This window comes from Pogona vitticeps, chromosome 2 (assembly GCF_051106095.1).
Source record: "Pogona vitticeps strain Pit_001003342236 chromosome 2, PviZW2.1, whole genome shotgun sequence".
NCBI lineage: Eukaryota > Metazoa > Chordata > Lepidosauria > Squamata > Agamidae > Pogona > Pogona vitticeps.
In genome coordinates this window covers 148570653-148593009 of record NC_135784.1, presented here as the reverse complement: position 1 = coordinate 148593009, position 22357 = coordinate 148570653, and the positions used below count along the sequence as shown (strand labels likewise).

Below are 22357 nucleotides of genomic sequence, written 5' to 3'. Positions count from 1 at the left end.
CTGGCCAAAAGAATGGGAAGGAGATAAGTAGGTTTCCTTACCTATACAGAGTTGGACTGCAATCTGAATGAAGGACTGTGTCAAACCTCCGAAATAGTCTTGTCAGCGATAGGTCAAGGACAAGATAAGCTCAGGGAGCGGCTAGATATTTAAAATATGATTAGAAAGTAAGAATGTAATGTAATTTAATTTAGTATTAACTGAAGTGCTGCCCAAATCATAAAGCAGAATCTGTGCATCTGGTAAGTGTTTGGCTAAACTTTATATGGCTCAGCTTTGGCCCTTGCATATTTCTTAAATCACACAAATAGTCAATCAACCCATTTTTAGTCATGTAGGTTACCAAGGTCTGTTAAGAAATGCTCAATACTTATTTTATACAGTGATGCCTCGCTTGACGAGAATAATCTGTTCCAGCGAAATCGCTGTAGAGCGAAATCCTTGTCAAGCGAAATGAAAAAGCCCATTGAAACGCATTGAAAACCGCTCAGTGCATTCCAATGGGCTAAATACTTCAGCGTCCAGCAAAGACCCTCCATAGGGAGGCCATTTTCCGATGCCTGTGCAGCGGAAAATCCATCCTAAAGCACAGCGGGGAGCCATTTTACACAGAGGGCGGCCATTTTGAAACCCGACGTTCAGCTGTTTTGATCATCGTAATGCGAAGAATCTGTTCCCGAAGCAGGGAACCGATTGTCAGGAAGCAAATTTTGCCCATTAAAACATTGTTTTGCGATCTCAAAAACCTCATCGTCAAGCAGATTTGTCGTTTAACGAGGTAATCGTTAAGCGAGGCACCACTGTATGTCTTTTCCTGTTAATAGTTAATTGTTGCTCTGCAGTCTTTCACATGTTGTTTATCACCTCAGCTGACATTTATTAGCACTTTGTTCAACCCCAGCTTTTATAACCTATAAATCAGGGGTAGAGAACTTCTCCAGATGTTGTTAAATTGAAATTCCCATCATTCCCAACTATTGACTAAGTTGGCTGGGGCTCTGATGGGAACTTGGAGGCCACAGATTTCTGGATGGTCAGCCCAGCACCATGTCTTGTCTGTTCCCTTCTTCTTGCTGTTGTAAATGCACCCTCGTTCTAACTGTTTATAGCTTTATCTCTGCAGAAACAGCAGCCCAAATACAATGAGGTATTTTCTGGTGTTACTGTATGTGTTTGCATGTGAATTGCGAATTGAAGTAGTATTGGTGGAACTGGTTTCTCTTGTACAGCAGGATCAAATCAACAGATGTTGACCCTAACCTTGCTTTAGTACCTCACTGAAATTATGTGGTAAAATACATGATTGATCAGTAATGGAGAATTCATGCAGATGGCTTTTTCATTGTATCTGTTACAAGAACTGCTCTGGCTACCAGTCTGTTTCCAGGCCCAATTCAAAGTGCTGGTCATTACCTATAAAGCTCTATACAGTTTGGGTCCAGGCTACCTGAAGGACTGTATCTTCCTATATGTGCCTTCTCGGTGATTAAGATCAGCAGAGGAGTCCCTCCTCTCGGTCCCATTGCCAGTACAAGCACAGCTGATGGGGACACGGGAGAGGGCCTTCTCTGTGGCTGCTCCCAGGCTATGGAACGCTCTCCCTTGGGAGATCAGGATGGTCCCTTCCGTTTTATCATTTCGAAAAAAGCTTTTAACTATTATAACTTAATCCTTGAACCCCATTTTAGCAGATAATTTTAATCTTTTTTATGTTGTCATGTTTTAGTCTTTTAAGTGTATTTTAAATCATATACAGTATTGTTTAATTCATCTTTTAATATTTAACTTATTTTGTTTTTAAATTGTGTGAATTTTAATGTTGTGAGCCGTTTTGGGTCCCTTGTTGGAAGAAATGCTACATATAAATAAAACTACTACTACTACTACTACTACTACTACTACTACTACTACTACTACTACTACTACTACTACTACTACTACTACTACTACTACTACTACTACTAATAATAATAATAATAATAATAATAATAATAATAATAATAATAATAATAATAATAATAATAATAATAATAATAATAATAATAATAATAAATCTGGGAATGTACAATTACTCATGTAAATGGAATTTGGAAAGATCAGAGGATGCATGTGTAATATTTGAATTGTCATGTGACATAAAAGCAAATCACATGTGCAACGTCATATGTACTGGATTTTACCAGTAGCTATTAAAGCATTCAGTCATAGGTGTTTCAGACATCTTCATGGATGCCTGGGACCTTTTGAAAATCTCAAGTTTTTACTGTTACTATTTCTGAACAGTTTGTACCCAAGGGAGATAGATCAAGGGTGAAGACTGCTGAGTGTAGGGTTAATAAAAAAATCTTTTTAAACTAATTGCAAGGGTTTTCCTTAATTGGTCATGAGAACTGGACTGCTTTGGTTAATCTCTTATGTAAGTTAAAGTTAATCCAGGAAACAGTTCATTAGGGCATGCTGTTATCTTAACACAGTTTAATAATTTAATATTCAGTTTCATTTTGTCTGATCTTGCTCTGGCCTTAAGTTCTTAATGACCACTGGCTCACAGCTGTTGATTAAAAAAAGGTATGTTGTTGATGATTGCCTTGTGTTAACCAGGTTCATGCTGAAGAGGTAAAGGACTGGGCAGACAACAAAGAGAGGAGAATAAAGATGATTCTTTTGAGTGCCTCATCTGGAGCTACTGATTAAATTATCAATGTTGATTAAATCTCCAAACTTTGCTTTGCCAGTTTCCTGTGCATTTCCTTCCAACTTGAATAAGAGAGGCAACCAAGATTCATAGGTGAGAGGGACTGAATAAAATCTTATTATGACCACATTTTCCCTTCCCAAATAAACAGGCCATTAATGTTCTTCCACAAGTAATTGGGAGATGCTGTAAAAACTAGCATTTAAATAATATGCCTGAAACAGCTCCTGAATTGTTTCTCTCATTTTACATATGTCTGAAATTTCAGGATAGTTGTAGGATTTGAGAAGTTACTATTAAGAAGAATGAGCACAGTGATATGCTAAAGTTGTCTCTAACTGAGTGCTAGTAGATAAGAAGCATAGCATGGCTTTAGCATGTTATGCTTCTTTAAAGTAATGTGGCAAGCTCTGTCATCAGAAGTAGCTAAACTATGAGTAAAAGTGGTGTCCAGTGATGGGCAAGAATTCTATGAAGACCACACATGCGCAAAGGGCTGAGTTCTCCAGAACTCGTCATCAGTTTAGTGTTTTTTTTTTAATCTCAAGATGGGTAAAAAATAGAAAGGAAAAAATTAAACCAATTGTAGTTATGAAGTCTGCAGCACAACTCAGCTCACATCTTATGTCTCACGTAGGTGTCAGGTTGCATCTAAAGACAGACAGACGATGATAGATAGATAGATAGATAGATAGATAGATAGATAGATAGATAGATAGATAGATAGATAGATAGATAGATAGGTAGATAGGTAGATAGGTAGATAAGGTAGGTAGATAGATAGATAAGGTAGGTAGATAGATAGATAGGTAGGTAGGTAGATAGATAGATAGGTAGATAGGTAGATAGGTAGATAGGTAGATAGGTAGATAGCCATTCTTGAAGAAATACAGCTGAAACTCAGATATAAATCCATTATTTTGGGCAAAACACACAGGTTTTTATTCAGCGTATTCTAGTTGTGTGGGAGTCCTTGTTCTGTGAGCAGGGCTTCCACATCCCCTACATGGTCAACAACGTAAGCATCTGATCACACCAAGTTATGACAACCATAGCAACTGCTCAGTTTGTCTCTAGGGCAGGCTTCCTTTTTTGATGGGATTGTTTTCTTTCTGTGTATGAGAGAGGAGGGGAGAGAGAATACCTCTGTGTATGTATGTGCGTGGATATGTGTCTCTGTGTAATATGCTTACATGTTTACATATGCATATTACGTACACAGAGAGAGATAAATATGTATCTTTACTGCCACCACCCACCACCGTTTATTGTGCTGCCTTTCCCACCAACCAGAATGGGCATCAACCATCACTGATTACAGAGTCACGTGTTTTGTAAACAAGTGCAGTCATTGCCTTTGCATCTTACAAGTACTGTAATGATGAATGTAAAGGGGGGGGGGATCAATAGTTTTTCTTAAAGAAAACAAGTGAGTTTTTAAAGAGCAAAAAGCAAATTTCTTAATTTTTTAAAAAAAGGTTGATGTGCATTTTGTGAGTGCACTGGGCTTATGATTCAGTAGTGATGTGATATTGAGATGTTTTTAAAGATCACAATTCACAGGAATATGTGTGTATGTGTGTGTGTGTAAGAAGTAGTATGAGTTACTAAATTCTGTATTTGATATTTGAAAGGAAAAGAAATTGGAACTATTGGGTATAAAGAGTACTGTACTTGAAATACAGGTAATATTCTTTTTTCTTTTTAATATATGCAGTGACAATTGAATGATTTGATATGATGGAGGGTGCATTGCAAGGATACATTTCATTTGTCCTCTGTCCTGGGAACCGTGAAGGCAGACTTATGTTTGTTTGTCGTTGTTTTCATGAGATCCATGAGCATATGCCCAGAGAAGTACGCAAACACACGCACATTTGCTATAACTCTGTTCCTCCTCATCATCCCACCCTTTCCCCTTTGGAGCGCCCGGAGGAAGAGCAGACCTTGTTTCAGCAGATAAATATAGCTGTAAACAAGAAAACAGGACATGTTCTCTGGCTATTTAAAAATAAATTAGCCTGGATAATAATCATGCACCCCTTTTTTTAAATAAATGGCTTGGACCTCCTTTTCCATATGCCTTCTTCCTTTTTGAGATTCTGCTACTGTGTGGGAATGTTGGAGTCATTTGGCATTTACAAAGCTGTTGTTGTCTATGGCTTAACTTCCCTTTTAATCAGTGCAAATTTCCCTTTGAATATGGATACATTGTGTGTGTCAAGTTCAGGTTCAGAATATGTACTAGCTTCTTTGGGCCTATTTTTTCTTCATGTGACTTGTCCATCGATACCTTAAATTGTTCTTTTACTTTGCTGAGTGAAATGACTACCTTAGATCGTGACTGTCTTTTGCTGGAAACAGTGAAAAGTCAAGCAATGACTCCTTACAATCAGACGACCAAATGCAAGCAAATATATGGGCCTAATTTCCTGGTTTCATATGTTTGGTCTTTGTATTCTAGAGCAGAAAAAGCTCTTACGGATCTTCTGTATTTGTCATAACATATAATATTCTGGGAAGTGTGGAGCTGACATATGTGTGAGAAGCAGATTGTGTTTCATGATTCAAAAGAGATGCAGTATTAGTAGATCAGTACCATGGAAAGCAATAACATTGAAGGTCTTGCACAATTACACCTTTCTTTTGAGCAGAAGGTCTTCTCCACTCCCCACTCCAATCACATGTCAAACTTTTCATGGAACACTTTGCAGATTTTTTTTAATGCGGTTTGGCACAGTTCGGTGGATCAGGCCCACAGGTGTTGTGCGGGCACCCCAGATTCTGCAGCCTGTCTCCTCCTGCAGACAACCTGTCAGACCCAACACCATGGGCTTCCCTGCCCCTCCTCCTCTGATTGGGTGCCTATGAAAGAATGTGGGGTGCTGAATCCAGGGTGCACAGGCAACACTGTTAGGACCGAACTGCTGAAATGAACCAAAGCGCAGTAAGTGCCCATCTCTAAGAGGCACCTAACTGTTACTTGAAACCATTCCATCTTCTTAGACATGGTCCTTCCCTTGCTCTATTTTGGTGTTGCTATTGCTATTGTTATTTGGGTCCTCCCCCCAAAATATATGGGGAAGTGGGCATTCCCACCACACTGAACAATTATATAAACAGAATTTTGTTCCTCAGTTTCTCCTGTAACACACTTCCTCCCCAATTTTGTTCTCAGTTCCCTTGCCTTCCCTGCACTTCCTTTCATTTCTCAGCTTATTCTTTGTTCTATCTGCAAGGGGAGGGAGGGAGGGAGGAAGGAAGGAAGGAAGGAAGGAAGGAAGGAAGGAAGGAAGGAAGGAAGGAAGGAAGGAACCTACTTGCTCCTTCTACTCCAGTGGTCTGGTCCACCATTATCTCTTAAGCTTTTCTGACTGTCTCACAGAATGACATAGACTGAGCCTGGTGAGCAATGGAAATACATAACTGGCAAACTTCAGGGCAATACAATTAATCTTTTTCCATTGTATGACCTCTCTTTGTGAAAATGAGACCCATCTTTATAAGACCCATCTCTACTTGACCCAAAATTCTAGCACTGTGATGACAGCCTGTATCAGGAATGTGTCACAGATGTTGGGTAGCTGTCTCCCCTGCTGAATGAAAATAGCAGCAGATAACATGGAGAGGGTTCACATCTTAATGGAAAAGATTGTGCTTTACGTGTCAGAGATGCCTGGCTCAGTCTCATATAGCACAGCTGGGAAAATCCTTTTTCACAACCCCTTTGTGAGCAGCTGACCATCTTGAGTGTCAATGCTGGGTAGAGAGGCTTGGAAGAATACAGATTCTTGTAAGTACACCTATCTACTCACCCATCCCAGCAATGAAGATTTTCCCCACCCCATTGTACAGAGAAGAGATATTTCTATCACAGGATGAGAATGTGATGATTGTGTTGGTATTTAACCTCCTTTTGCTTCACTCACCTAGGAAGCCTATAAGTTGGGAAGTCCTTTCACAGAACGAAAATCTATTCAAGGGAAATCCGTGGACACAGATTTATAGAAAATCCATAGAGTGGCTTCTAGAGCATTAGGTCAAGGCCCTTTGGCGAGGAGCGTGCAGAGGAAGGCTGGTGTTACTCAAGCTCTGTTTTGACTTGTTGCAAAAGAGGCAGAGAGGAAGGGTGCCCAGAGAAGCTGCGTCTGCTGGTTACTTCAGGGAAATGAAAGCTAATGAGATTAGGAACCAAACTGTGGGAGAGGAAATGGCTTCTGTCAGCTTGTTTTAACGTTAGTTTCTCAGGCAAGGGTGGAGGCTGAAGCTGTGGACATAGGGCCCAAACTACTAAGGTGACACTTAACAACAAGGGAGAAAACTAATCAGAAGCATCTTGGGATGTCAACAGCCCCTTGAGATAAAGCTCAGCTCTTGAGTAGAGATGGGGATATTCCTATTCATTTATGAATAGGCGTCTGCCAGTCCCAGCTGCAACTAATGAAGGTCTGGCCCCCGGAACTTGCCCGCTTACTCGTGTGCTGCCGTGCTGCAAGCGTTCTGCTCTTTCCGCCAGTCATGATAGTAGCTCCTCTGTCTGCCTGCTTGGCTGGCCACTCAGCAGCTGTGTGGGGAGACTCACCATTGCGATGGTATATAAGTGGATGGGCCAGTTCTGGGGGGCCAGACCCTTATTAGTTGCAGCTGGGACTGGGATACTCATATAAAAAAATGAATGTGAATATCCCCATCTCTACTTGTGAGCGAAGGCTTGACTGCAATGCTGCAGTTTAACCACTGCACCAAGAGGATCTTCTCTTCAACTGTGCTGCTCACATATGGTGGAACATATTTTCTTTAGAATTGGAGTCTGGTTTCTATGTCACTGCATTTAGGAAGGGTATGAAATGCATCTCTTCACTCTGGTCTTTCAAATTATTTTGCTGCTTAATGACTACTGCATTTTAATTGTGTTTTTGCCAAAATTTTGTGCTCCAGTGGCTTTATTGTTTAATTTTTTTAGGATTGTTGTTAGCTCCTTTAAGTGCTATTCATGGAAATAAAGATGTAGTCAAATAAACAATATTTGAATGGCCTTTGATTGTGGCGTTCTCCTCCCCCTGTCTTCTTAACCACAATACAAAACAGTGGTGAAGAAGCCGTGTAATCCTCCCTCCGGGAACATTATACGCATCAGTGAGGAAACGATTCTGAAATTCCTGCTCTGTTTGTACCTGTTGGTTCCTGTGGCAAGAGCATTAGTGACAGATTTATATCTTTTAAGGTTGAAATTACATGGTACAGCAAGGATATACAACACAGCACAAAATGTATAGCTCAGTTGTACATTGTTTCATATTTATAGTTCAGTGGTCCTGTGCATTTTGTTATTTATTTATTTTTATTTTTATTTCTTTTATTTATTGGTATCTTTTTCCCAGAATTGGGACCCAAGGTGGCTTACAGGTTACAACTATCCATCTATAAGTAAACTTATATATTATTAAAATACAATTACTAAAACATTTAATTAAAACACTAATACTATTTAACTTGAGAGAGGGAGAAGGAAAGAGAGAACTGGCACATCATCTTAAATCCTGTCGTTTCAGGGTATTAGTTGCCAGAGGTCTGCCCAAATAAAATGAATTTTGCCCCCTCAGTGGAGGACTTCCACTGTTTGGGAGTAGCTGCAGAAAAATATCTTTCTCAAATCCACACCAAAGGGGCTTATGAGGATGGTGGGACTGTGAAACTGGTCTCTCCAGCAGATTGCTAAAACATGGTCTTTTGGATAGCCGAAACTAAAGACATAAGGCTTTGTAGGTCATAACCAGTGCTTTAAATTGTCCCTGGGAATGAGCTGTTAGCCATTTACAGGGAAGGAGTTATATGTTCCGTACAACTGGACCTGTTTAGCAGTGTGACTGCATTGCTTTGTATCCCCTTAAGTTTCCAAACTCTCTTCAAAGGCAGTTCCACATAGAAATCATTACAGTAATCCAGCTGGAATGTAAATAAGTCACATTTCACTGTAACAAAGTCAGACATCTCCAGGAATGGGCATTAGTATACTAGATGTAGCTGTGCATTTATGGCTGCTGTAGAAACTTGAGCATCCAGGGACAGGGGTAAATCTTGGAGTTTACACAAACTGCAAAACTTTTATGCCGAGTAGACATGGTCTAGAGGGGCGGGGTATAAATTTAATAAAATAAAATAAATAAATAAATAAATAAAACTGAGTTTTCAGAAGAGGGTATAACTGGCACAGGTTGCATGCCTATTCCTTGACTTGGCTTTCAGTTGGCCAGGAACACCTCCGTCTTGTGTGAATGAAGGTCCCAGATGTCCAGTCTGATCTAGACTATTACTGGTGTGACAGATAACTGGTTTAGAACTGAAACAGCTTCCTAATATTTAGACAGTGAGGAGAAAGAGGGTTGGGCTTCATTAGCGTACAATCAAACCTCGACTTCGGAATGTCCCTACCTGCGAACATTCCGACTTACGAACGGCTCCGTTCGCAAAAATTTGTATTGACTTGTGAACGGAGCCTCGACCTACGAACCAAAAAAGGCAGGGGAAAAGGGTGGGAAATTCAAATTTCCCCTGCCTTTTTTCGTTCCATTCAAACTGTTGTGGCGAAGAGGCTGCTCTTTCATCCCAGTGGTTAGGAAAAGGGACCCCCAGGAGGTCTCCCAGGGCTTCCCCGCCGCCATCGGAGACCTCCTGGGTGTCCCCTGCCACCGCGATTGGCGCCTTCAGGCTTTCCTGGGGGGGGGGTAGACCGAGCCTACCAGGGGAAACCCTCCCCTGGTAGGCCCATTCTACCAGGGGAGGGTGCCAAGAGGCTTGAGCCGAAACCCAGCCAGCTCAAGTCCCCCGGCGCTGGGCGACTGCTGCCTCCGCCACAGCCGGGGGTGAACAGCCGAAGCACCCTGGCCAGACTCAAGCCTCAAGGCGGCGGCAGTTAACAGTGGTGGCGATCACAGCACCGGGGACCCCCAGGAGGCTTCATAAGTGCTGCTTTTTTCTTTTTAAAAACTGTTCTGAGTGGCTTTTGCAGGGTGGGTTTGGGCTGGGATGGTTATGTTTCTGTGCTGTGTTGTTTTTTGGTGATTTTTTTTTTTTTTTTTGCAGTCCCAGCATGGGACTTGCTCCAATGTTTATTTTTGGATTTGTTTGTTTTTGTTTCTTGTTTTGTTTGCAGTCCCAGCGTGGGACTTACAGTGTTTTATTTTCATTTGGTATCCTTTTTTCTTCCCCCGGAACTCATTAATCGGTTTTCAGTGCATTCCTATGGAAAATGGTGCCTCGACCTACGAGCTTTTTGACTTGCGAACACCGTTCCAATACAGATTGAGTTCGTAAGTCAAGTACCACTGTATTGGTGGCACCAACTACAAAAACTTGAAACTTATCGCAGAAGTTTCAAGTAGCATAAAGGAGAATACAGAGCCGAGAGGAAACATAATGGACCAGTGCCTGGGATGTCAAACAGGAGTCTCCCAGTATCACCTTCTAAAAATCAGTTCTGGAAAGATCAGAGAAATCCACCACTCTTTCTTACCCAGTGTCTGTTGTAGGTCATCCACCAAGTCAGTAAAAGTTGTTCCCATCCCATACTTATTCCTGCAGCTAGATTGAAATGGATCTGGCTAATCTGTTTCATCCTGGGATCTCTGGAGCTGATGCTCAAGCACCTTGCTGTGAAATGATGTATTGCACACTGGCTGGTAGTTATCCAGCACAGTGGAGTTTGGCGAGGGCTTTTTTCAAAAGTGGTCTTTTATCTGCCTCTTTTAGGCCGGTCAGAATCTTCTCCTTTTGAGGAGAGGCATCCAGTGCTTTCTTTATCTACTTAGCTAGACCTCCCCTGCTCACTTAACCAGGAAAGGCATGGTTCTGGAACACATATGGTGGCTTTCAACACTCAAAGAGTCTTACGTGTGGTATACATTACCATAAGAATAAACAGCTTTGATTATGTAATTAGTATCATAGACGAGTACTGGAGCAGGATACAGTCATTCTTCTACAAAAGTTGAACCTTGTAGTCCTTTCTCTTAGGAGCAACCTATGTACTCTGATGAATGGATAAATCAGTCTTTTCCTGTATGGCAATTTTAAGAGGGATTTTCTCCTTGAATCGTGGCTTGAATTCTTTGGACTTTGTTCACTATAATCTTATTATGTAACCAGCTACACCTGGATGGCATATTTATTGTTGCAACTGGCTTATCTTGAAATTACTTTGATTAGCTGTCCTCTGTGTGTTAATGGGGCCAGTGGGGGGGGGGGGGAGGAACTGATTAAAAGGCTTTGGTTATTTACAATCCTTGCATGAAGCAGGCAAAATGGGGGAAACCCAAGTGTCTGTGTTGTGACTCCCCCATTTTTATATATGTTTTTCATTCAATAACATATAAGTCTTGACTTCTCTATATAGCTTCTTAACTTGGGCCAGTGAAACCAGGGAACCTTCTTGTTTTCTTTCTATGGCTGCCGGTTCAGTGTAGTTGTGTCCATTTCTGGGTAAAAGATAAAAAGACCAGGGTGGGTCTGCATAGTATGACTTCTGTGTTGTCCTTACAACAACAACAACAACAACAACAACAACAACAACAACAACAACAACAAAATCTTAAAATCAAAATCACACAAAATGAGATTTTCAGATTGCAGGATTCATAATCTCTTGACCCCCACAGTTTTCCCCTCTGAAGAATTGACCCATTATAGCTATTTTTTCCCATTCTAAGGTATCCTTTTCCCAAAATAATTCTTGGCTAAAAATATATTTCAGAGGAAATTCTTAGAATCCAATTTATGATATATTTCCTCCTCTTGCTCAGTCCTTTTGTACTTCTTCCTAAAAAAAGTGATTGCCCCACCTTCCCTTGCCAAGGATATGTTATGCTTGCTACCATTCTAAATTTTGAAGCTAGAGATTAAAAGGCCTGGGTGGAAACGGAGGAGATGTGGACCAAACCTGGCCATTGTCCTGCATGAACTGACAGTGGGTCCTAGAACCTCAGCTCAGTCAGGAAGTCTGGGCATTGCCGTCTCCCCAAACTGACCTCTTCAAGTTCTTACTAGAACTGCAATGGACTGGGGTTTCATGGCAGACACGAAGAGGTCCGGAGTAACTTGGAAAAGCAGTCCACTAAATATGTAGGGCTGTTCTTGGAGAGAAGAAGATGAACTGCCTACAGAGTTTGAGGACAGTTTGAGAATTTCAACCCACTTCTGTGGCTAATGTGAGCTCGAAGGTTTTTAAATGTAATTATGATGATAACAGGTCATGTATGAACATGCCCTCGTCTTTCTGACCAGGCCATGTTATTCTCCATTTAATTAACCAGTGCTTTTTTCTTGTGGCTTTCCTTTTAGCCAGAAGAGTCGGCCTTTCCTCCTATACCTCGCTCTGGCTCATATGCATGTACCTTTGGTATCACCCAAGTCGCCACAGAGGTTGCCCCTTCAAGATCCGTATGGAGCAAACCTGCAGGAGATGGATGCCCTGGTGGGACGCATTAAGGACGAAATTGACAGCATGAAGGAAGACACTTTCCTCTGGTTCACAGGTGAGGCAGCAAAACCCAATCACCCTGTAACAAAGACTGCTTAGATAGCTGGTTTTAGTAGGAATCACTCAGTGCTCTAGCAGCAGTTCTTAACCTCTTCTTTACCATAGACTCCCTTTAAATATCTTTTGTCGCCATGGGCAACCAGACTTAACTCAAGATTTAAAACTCTAAAGTGCATCAAATATTTATTTAAAGTTTCTCATGAATGGTCTCATCGGCAGATATTTCTTGCTGTAACAGCGACACTTTTTAAATTGACTGGAAGAAGCTTTGTTTTGCTTTGAACCGGATCCACCCTCATCAACAGCATCAGTTCTTTTACATTTCAAATTCAGCCAGCAATCCATTCTGAGGCTGAGCCAAAATATATTGTTATGAAAATCACTGTGGTAATATCAAAAAGCCACTTTACCTGACAGTAATCAAATGGTTTTATTAGCAGAATTTGAAGAAGAAACAATCACAAAGTCCACCCAACACTCACACTGATATAGACTGACTCTGGCTCTTTCTTCCCACGGCTTGTGACTGTCTGCGCAGAAGCTAGAAATGTCACGTGCTGTCTCTCAGCCACTCAGCATCATTCATTTGCCTGTTCTCACCATGTGAAATATCAAAGTTATTTACTATCAAACTGTGATTTTCATAACTGATTTTTACTTTTGTTTGTTGTTAATAGAGGCGGTAGGTTAGAAAAGCCAAGTTTTACACAAACAGCAAGGGAGATTAAGATTTTGTTCTATGTTTCCTTTCCTTTCTTGCTTTCATTCGTTCATTCGTTCATTAGTTCATTCATTCATTTGTTCATTCTGTTTTAACTGCAAAAGTTTATAAAATTTATTCTAGATCCCCCTGAGGACATTGCAGCCCCCTGGGAGTTCATGGATCCCAGGTTAAGAACCTTTTTCTATAGGAAAAACAGAAACATTTGAGAGGGATTCAGCTCAATTATTAGGGCCCAATGTGGGTAAATTAGTCTGTGGGAGCAAATGGTGAGCAATAATCATCAAGCCCATTCTCTGATTTAATCTCTGCGGTTATTCATGGGAATAAATGGTACCAGTTTAAATGCTCACAAAAGCAGCCCTCAATTCCGATTCCTTCTCTTGAGGGTCTTGGATAATTTCTAACTTAATCTGATTAGAGTTTTGGAATGCTTACCCATTGTTTACTTTTTAATGAATGCTGCTGCTTTCCTTTGCCCTTTGGAATGGTTGTTAAACTTACTGAACCCACTTGATGGCTCATTTGGACAGGGGTGCCTGTCATGAATGTTTAGTTTGATTAATGGATTGGGACATTCTTATGTTTTGCCACTGTATATTACTTTCTTTTCTTTTTCTTTTTGCATATTTATTAATTTTATAAAACCACTCTCCTGCTTTTGCCTGAGGCTACCTGGGTTCTCCAGTTGGAGGACCTCGCCATCTCCACAGCTCCTTGACTTCCCTCATGTTGTAGCATGAGCTGCCCCCAGATCACTCACTGCCCTCTGCATGCTGCCCTGTGCGCTGTGGAAGCTTCTTTATTATTTCAAGCCTCCCTCCTCATTCTTCCTAAGAACTGGACCAGAGATTTGGAAAGAAGAACAGCACAAGATAGCCCTAAACTGTTTTTATGTCAGCCAGAATAAAGCACTGTCAAGTTGAATGTGTAAATGTATGTCGTTCCTCAGCTTAATCTGAGTTGCATTTTTAGTACAGTGGTGCCTCGCTAGACGATGATAATCCGTTCCACTGAAATCAGTGTCTAGCGAAATTATTGTCTAGCAAAAAGCAAATCTCGTCTAGCAAAAATCGGTTTGCGAAGCAGGGACCAAACATTGTCCAGTGAAATTCCCCCATAGGAATCACTGTTTTGCGAATCGCTATAGCGATTGCAAAAAGTCAATGTCTAGCGAAAAAACTGTCATGCGGGGTAACTGTCTAGCGAGGCACCACTGTATAGTTTTTGTCCTTTATTGATATATCTCTCTTGCATTTTCAAGCCTCCTTGGAAGGCTTAATATTCTGAACGATGGAATAGTAAATAAGTAAGGAGGTAGGTAGAGCCATAAATTAGCACTCTAATTGCAACTTTTTTTTGAAGAAGCTTAGAGCAGCTTCCAGTCAGTCTCTCATTCAGGTACCTGTTCATGTGAGTCCAAGTAACAGCATGGTTGTGGATGTGTTTTAATTAACTGAGTTTACCTAGTCATGAATCCAGTGGTGTATTTGGTTGGACCTTGGCTGATTTATGTATTTATTTGTCTTATTTATAGGCAGCCTTTCTCCTGACAAGGGGACTCGAGGCGACTCACAGTTTTAAAAAAGTGGAATAAACCTGCCCCCCCCCCAGTAAATTATATTTTAACAATGAAGTCTCATAGAAGGCCCTTGAAATGAATGTTGTATCAATGTCAGTGAGGTTCCCCTTTCAGCAATAATAAAGATGTGCCGTCAAGGTGATTTCAAATTGTGGTGACCTTCCCAGGGTGTTCTAGGTATAAAGTCATCACATGTGGTTGCAAAAGTGTCCTCTGTCTAGTGTCACACTAGGACTGCACAATTTGCCTAAGGCCACACAGGTGGCAGGGCAGACAACCCCATTAGCCACACATGCTTAGGTGATCTTGGCTGGCCCCTTTCCTTATAGTTTCAGTGGGACATGGAACTCCAAGCCCCCGGCTGTGCAGCCTTGTGTAGGAAATGCAAGCTGCCTGAATATATGTGGATATGTGAGTGCATAGTGAATAACTGTATGCTTTCAGGTCAGTTCTGACTTGTGCTGAATCTTTCCAGAGTTTTCTAATAGAAACTTCCCAGAAGTGGTTTACTAGTACTGTATTCCCTTCTTCTGGGGCACTCTGGGACTGTGGAGCTTGCCCATGGCCACACAGGCTGGCTCTTCTGGAAGGCGTTATGGGGAATTGAACTCCCAAACTCTAGCTCCACGGCCAGATGCTTAACTCACTGAGCTACAGTATCTAGCCAGGTTTTTTGCCTATGTATAAACTGACCCATTTGGCTTTTTTAGGAAAGTCATTGTAGGTGTCAGGGGTCCATTTTGGGCTCTTACTTTCTTCTAGATCATTGGTTCTTAACCTTGGGTTATTCAGGAGTTTTGGACTGCAACTCCCAGAAGCCTTCACCACCAGCTGTCCTGACAGGGGTTTCTGGGAGTTGCAGTTCAAAAGCATCCGAGTAACAAAGGTTAAGAACCACTGTTCTAGATTCTGAGACTGTGAAATACGGACGCCTGAGAGACATTGGCTGTCTTTGGTCAGTTGCGTAATTTCATTCAAATGGACAGACCTTGTCACCCGCATTTAAATATTAAAACATAAATCCTCATTAAATAGGAACAAGATATCCCCTTCCTAAATCCTCTGTTAATGAGGTTGCTTTCTTCCAAATGAAAGGAGTCAAGCCATGGCTCATTAAAACCCAAGGCAAACTGTTCCTTACTATTCTTTTCTCTCCCCATGTTTGAGTTACCAGACTGGAAGGTTAAGCCTGCCTCCCCACTGAGAAAATGCCATATTTTTTCCCCCTTGAAAGTTGTTTCCATTCTCTGGAGAAAGTAGCAATTCAGATTTCTTTTGAGCCTTTGTGTGGTCACCTTGAGGCTCAGCCCTGAGCAATGTTCTTGGGAGAGCTCACACAGGCCGCGGTGGCCCTGGTTCCTACTGTTACCCCTTTGTACCATCACAGGGCATGACCTGGGCCTTATTCCGCTGCCCCCCCTTCTCTTGCCCCCAAGCAGCAGTAGCTGCTGGGGCAGTGTTCCTCTTGCTTCTCAAACTGACAGGAAGATTTCTGCACAATATTTTCGTGCCTCTGATTAGTTTTTATTGATACCTCAGTGAGCCTTGGGAGTTTTACATGGGTCTTTTTCATGGGAATCTCCCACATCAGTACATTTAAGGTTTGTGCATTTATTTGTTACATTTATATCTCACCTTTTTTCAAAGGAACTCGAGGTTGCATATCTATTTTTCATTTTTATCTCTCGTCCTGATTTTTCTCCTCACAACTACTATATGAGACACACACACACACACACAGAGCACTGTGCAAATATTTTGTTGTATAATGCAGGCTCTTAACAAGTGCTAGAGTCATGTTGCTTCACTTCCAGTTACTATTAGCATAGCACAACTCATCACACCTTTTCAAACTAGTTCAGAGTTGTTTTTGAGAGTTCGGATTTGGAGACACGGGCAATCTGTGCCCGGAAGAACAACAACTTTTTGTTTCTGTAACTGAGACCAAATCTGGCTGAGAGTTCGTGGCTTACTGAAGGCAATGTCAAGAACACCATAGGTTATAGCTGTGAAGGCGAGACCATTGGTGATGGGATTTGCCTAGCCCAGCAGTGAAGATTTTTTTGGAAAAAATATGTTGGAGGGCTATCCCAAGTCTGGTGGGCCTTGTCCTACAATATTTAACTTAAAGCTAAAATTGATTTTTTCCCCTCCATTCATATTGAAAAAACAAAACTTACCTGCAATGAAAACATTTATTGACGTTGAAGTGTTGATTTCCTTGTTTTCTGACCCTTTGCCTTGTTTGGTATGTACCATTCCATGACCCAGCTTGCTGTGAAAGAACCCTTTCATAGTGTGTTAGAAGGAAACTTGTTGAGTACTCCTGTGTACTGTACATATTCCTTCACTGGAAGTAGCTTTATTTAACAAAAGTAATGTTCATTGGAAAGAAACATTGGACCATGTTTGTGTTCCATTGTCACTACCACCTATCTCCTTGTTCTTAATTAAGTACACTTTCCTGTTATGTTTTTCAATAAGATGTTACCTTTTCTTCCTAGGAGACAATGGCCCTTGGTCTGAGAAGTGCCAGTATGCGGGGAGTGTTGGTCCATACACTGGAATATGGCAAAGAAAGAGAGGTAATTACTAGCACTCATTGTTTCCGTGACTGGCTATTTGGGTGTGGTTTTTTAGATGGATTGTTATGTATTACTGCTTTTTCTGGGTTTTTAGTACTGTGTGTGTTTTCCATTTCTTAGAGTGGGATTTGTTTGTTCCTTATTATGTTTACTTATTGTTTTAGTTTTAATATTGTCTTTTAATTATCTAACTTGTCTCTTCATACTCATTGTTCTTAGCTTTAAATACTGCCTTAATGATGTAAACCACTGTTGTATACTCATTGTTTTCAGCTTTAAATATTGTCTTTCAAGGATGTAAGCTACCTTGGGACGTATTTAAGAAGAAAGGTGGTTTTTAAAATATTTTAATTGCTTAAATAAACAAAATGATTGGTGTGGGTCTGAGGGCCAAAGAAGGTCATGCAACTTTAAAATTAAGGCAAGGGAGGCAACTTGTTTTTGCAGCCTTTGCCTCTACCCCAAATCACCTGGCCCACTTGACCTCCCCCCCAAATTTCTCCCACCCCCAGCAAATAACAGAGAATGTGAATTGATGCCGCTGTATGTTTCAAGAGTGTCTGTTCATCTTTTATGTGGATTGAAGGGTCCCTCGCTTCCTTTTAATGTTAAAGGTTCTTCAGAACCAGAAGGAGGTGGAAAGTTGTTTCTGTTTTCATTTTATTTTTATTTTTGGGGGCATTTAGGAGGGTCTTTTGGGCCACCAAGGGATCCTGGTGGTAGAAACGATTAAAATGGAAGAATTGGAAGTCTCCTTGGGAATTTGGGAAAACCTAGCAAAACGGGGTGGGGTGGGGAAAAAGCTACACTTGCTGTTCCATAAAGAAACCTCAGTTTCCGAGAAATAATCCCAAATGGGGCACTATGTACTTTTTCATGGAACCATTGGTAGAAGCAAACTACTATATATAGAACCATACTTAGTGGGCCTAGGTGGAAGTGTAGCACAAACCCTCATTAGAGGTGGAGCCTAGCTGATGAATTTATCCTGGAAGAGGGACTTCTTGGAATCTGCTGTGGCCTCCTCCTGTTTATAGCATTTAACCATATTGAAATCTTTGTCTTGCTAGAGGCAACGAGTGCCCAAAGACGCTACCTTTGCCTCTCTGTTTTTTTTAACATCTTACAAAGAGGGCTCAGATCAGAGCTCGGCTTGGGTTTCGGCCTTGCAGTTCAGCTTGAGTAGCATCGGGCTGAGTTGTTTATGCTAAGCTATGTAAGAGCATAAAGCAGGCCTTTCTGGGTTCTGCTTGTATAACACTTGGTGTATCTGTGAGTGTTTGAAGTCATAATTTCCCGGTTGCTCTTTGGGATTTCCACATCTGCTTCCTGTCAGTTCCCAAATATAGAAAGGAGTGGCCAGACTTAGTATATGATAAAAAGCTATTTCAGAACCTACAGTCCTAGGATTTTGCTCGTCTTTGTTCAAAATCTCTTCCGTAGTTTTGAATGATCATCTCTGGCCCCGTAATGTGAACTTTTCACTTAAAGTTAAACTGTTCAGCATTCTTCTCTCTTCCACCACCACCCCCTTTTTAAAGTAATTTTAAAAACATTTTATCATCTGCAGAGTTGTATAATAAATGTAAAGAACTGTAAAGGGCAGCATCTAAATGAAAGCTAATAATACCCAATAAGGTTGTGTAAAATACAACAAGGATGTTGTTTGACAAGTTATGCATGGCTGTTGCTATCATTAACAATTGTGTGTGTTAATTTTGATTTTGTTTTGTACCTCAAAAGGGAAGGGCTCTTCCACGTTATGAGTCATGGCGAGTACAGTGGTACTTCCAACTCTAGAGTAAGTTTTCTACTCAGAACCTGAGGAAGTTACTTTTTTGGACTTCCAAATTTCAGAATCCCAATAACTCCAGTACTGGCTGGGGGATTTGAAGAGTTGCTTGTTGGAATCAGTGACTTTCCCAAGAGCTGGTTCTGTAGAACGTGTAGTCATTTGAGCCAGGCAGCAAGAGTCAGGGAGGGTTATTTCCTTCATGCTGTACTATCCAGAACCATCTGAGCCCTTTTCACGTATTCTTAAAGCATGTGGAGAGATTTTTGTTTCCTGTATCTTTCTTAGGTGGGGTGCATCTATAGATGTAGCACCTTCCCTCTCTTCAGATTCCTGTTTTCATCTGTTTCCCCAAAGATAAGACAGGGTCTTATATTAATTATTGGTCCAAAAAACACATTAGGGCTTATTTTCAGGGAATGTTTTATTTTTTTCATGTGCAACAATCTACATTTATTCAAATATAGTCATTTATTTATTTATTTATTCATTCATTCATTCATTCAGTCAGTCATTGATTCATTCATTCATTCCATTTATACCCCGCCTATCTGGTCATTGCGACCACTCTAGGCAGCTTACAACATAAAATGAAAACATATATATAACATAATTACATAATTAGAAAAAATTAGAATTTTTTTTCCCTCCAAGATGGCAAGAAAAAGAAAATAAATTATAACAAATAAGAAGGGAAGAAAAATTAGGAATTAACTGGAAGTGGGGAAGGCCTGCCTAAACATCCAAGTTTTCAGTTGTTTCTTAAAAATACCCAGCGAGGGAGCCGCTCGAATCTCTGGAGGTAAGTTGTTCCAGAGGCGAGGAGCCACCACCGAGAAGGTCCAGTTTCTTGTTTTTTCCTTCCGGGCCTCCCTCGGCGTCAGGCTCCTCAGCCTCACCTCTTGACTTGCGAGTGACACGGGTAGTACTAGGTGGAAGTAAGCGTTCCGCGAAGTATCGAGGTCCTAAACCGTTTAGGGCTTTATACGTAAGCATCAAGACTTTGAAGTCAACGCGGAACCGAATGGGCAGCCATTGCAACGAGGCCAGAATAGGAGAATTGTGATGGTATTTTCTCGCTCCGCTAAGGAGTCTGGCCACCGCATTCTGCACCACTTGGAGTTTCCGCGTCAGCCTCAAAGGTAGCCCCACGTAGAGCATGTTGCAGTGTTCTAATCTCAAGATTACAAGCGCATGTATCAAGGTGGTGAGCACCCCCACATCAAGATAGGGTCGCAGCTGGGCTATCCCCCAAAGATGAAAAAAGGCAGTGCGGACCACCGATGCCACCTGTGTCTCCATAGTAAGTGCCGGGTCCAGATGGATTCCCAGACTGCAAACCCCACTCTTTGCGGCAAGGGTCACCCCCCCAAAAGAGAGGGAGTCACCCAAGCCGCCAACATTGGGGGAACCCACCCTCAGGACCATCGTTTTATCTGGGTTCAGCCTCAGCCTATTCTCCTGCATCCATTGCAGTAGGGCCCCCAGGCAGCGCTGAAGGGACAGAATGGCATCACCTGCAGTAGGTGGAAAGGAGATGTAGAGCTGGGTGTCATCCGCATACTGAGGACATGATGCTCCACACCCCCTGATGACCCCACCCAGCGGCCTCATATAGATATTAAACAGCATTGGGGAGATAATCGATCCCTGTGGAACCCCACAGTTGAGACTCCATGGGGCTGAGACACTCTCCCCAAGCTGTACTCTCTGGGGTCGGTCCCCCAAGAAGGAATGGAGCCAGGCAAGTGCCAGGCCACCAATTCCCAACTCGGAGAGCCTCCCCAGGAGGATACCGTGGTCGACGGTATCAAAGGCCGCTGAGATGTCGAGGAGGACCAACAGAGATATTTTACCCCTGTCAGCCTCCCTCAACAGGTCATCGTACAGGGCGACCAATGCCATTTCTGTACCATGGTGTGGCCTGAAGCCCGACTGAAACGGATCCAGGGCATCTGTTTCATCCAAAAGAGCCTGAAGCTGGTCAGCCACCACCCTCTCCACCACTTTACTGATGAAAGAAACATGACAGAAGAAGTCATGTCATCTTCTTCTGGTTGCTGCACAATAGTGGAGGGCGGGGTTTCACTTATGTGGGGCTTATTTTGGAGGTAGGGCTTACGTTACGAGCGTTCTGAGAAATCATACTAGGACTTATTTTTGGGGAAACAGGATAGTGAAAGTGATAATAGAGGGAGAGGGCCTAGCACACTCCCCTCATTCCATGTGCTTTCTGTACAGTTTGAGAAAGCCTGGATAAGGCTCTGATTGGCCACTGTTTGAAAACAGAATACTGTATACAAGATTCATCAAGACTTCTGCAATTTAGTCATAATATCTCTGTAACAGTCTATATAAATTTAGTATCCGTTCCATTTAAGACTAGAGGCCTACACACATGCATGGACTAGCTGCTTGTTGTTTTAACTGATTGGTTATAATTGATTTTTTTTTAGAATCATCCTTATTGATTCTTAAAAGCCCATGGAAGAAGGCAGCAATTATAGTTTTTACTAATTAGCTCAGGTTGTGTAATCTGTAATAAATCAGTATATGTAAAACTTATCAAGTCAGTATTTTCAGCAACTATCTCTCTTCCTGCAGACTGAGGAGAAAAATATAACAGTTTATCATCCTTGTTTGCAAGGGCAAAAATTTATATCCCTAGGTAACATATCTAAATTGACTTTACATCCAGCAGTCCTCTAATTATGTTCCCAGGACTGATCTGGGAAACTTTCTTCTCAATCAATCTGAAATGAAATTGAATTTATTACAAAGACCAGCACCAAAGAAAAGGTACAGTACAAACCAAAACAGAATGTGCAACACGTGTTATGGCAAACTCTGCATCCACATATTATGTAAAACATCTGCCACAAGTATCCAAAACTGGGAGAAAGAATCACTGTTAACAGAGAGCAGCAGCAGCTGCACATAATTTGTCCACTTTATTAGTAATATGGGGAACCTGATCAGAAAGAAACCAGGAGATAAAAAATTCTTCTGTCAGTCAGTCTATAACATTTAAGGAACTTGGAAAGGATGGTATCAAGATTGATGCATTCAGGTGGTAGATCTATATTATAAGATATAATAGGAATTAGAAAGTAGCAGCAGAACTGGTGGTTATGAACTCTGGCAGTGATTACCTGCTTGCCTCAAGCATTTGTTCTGGGAGAGAACAGGTGATGATGATCAGAATCAGAGTGAATGAGGGATGAGGAATGTTTCCTATTGCTAGGAGAGGTAGTTAAAAGGCCATTTGAAGTAAAAGTGGAGAGATGTGGGAAAGGAGGAAAAGAAAGGAAAGATGAGGTAAGAAGTCTGTGGTGAGGACAGTTGTCAAAAGAAGAGAGTCAGTTATGTTAGCTGGAGTATTAGAACTCTTGTTTGTTTTGGACGTTGCTTTTCATCAACAAATATACTTTTGGATTGTAAGTGACG

At 41.4% G+C, this 22357-nt stretch overlaps 1 protein-coding gene across 14 annotated transcripts in view; it reads left to right on the top strand.

Moving 5' to 3' along the window:
• ARSG (arylsulfatase G) overlaps positions 1 to 22357 on the top strand; it is a 166932-nt gene that overhangs the window by 80797 nt on the left and 63778 nt on the right. For all 14 annotated transcript variants that reach the window (XM_072990791.2, XM_072990789.2, XM_072990788.2 and 11 more), the window contains 2 exons: positions 12032 to 12225; positions 17038 to 17118. In XM_072990791.2, the coding sequence (XP_072846892.2) occupies positions 12032 to 12225; positions 17038 to 17118 (275 nt within the window). The remainder of the gene's footprint in view (positions 1 to 12031; positions 12226 to 17037; positions 17119 to 22357) is intronic.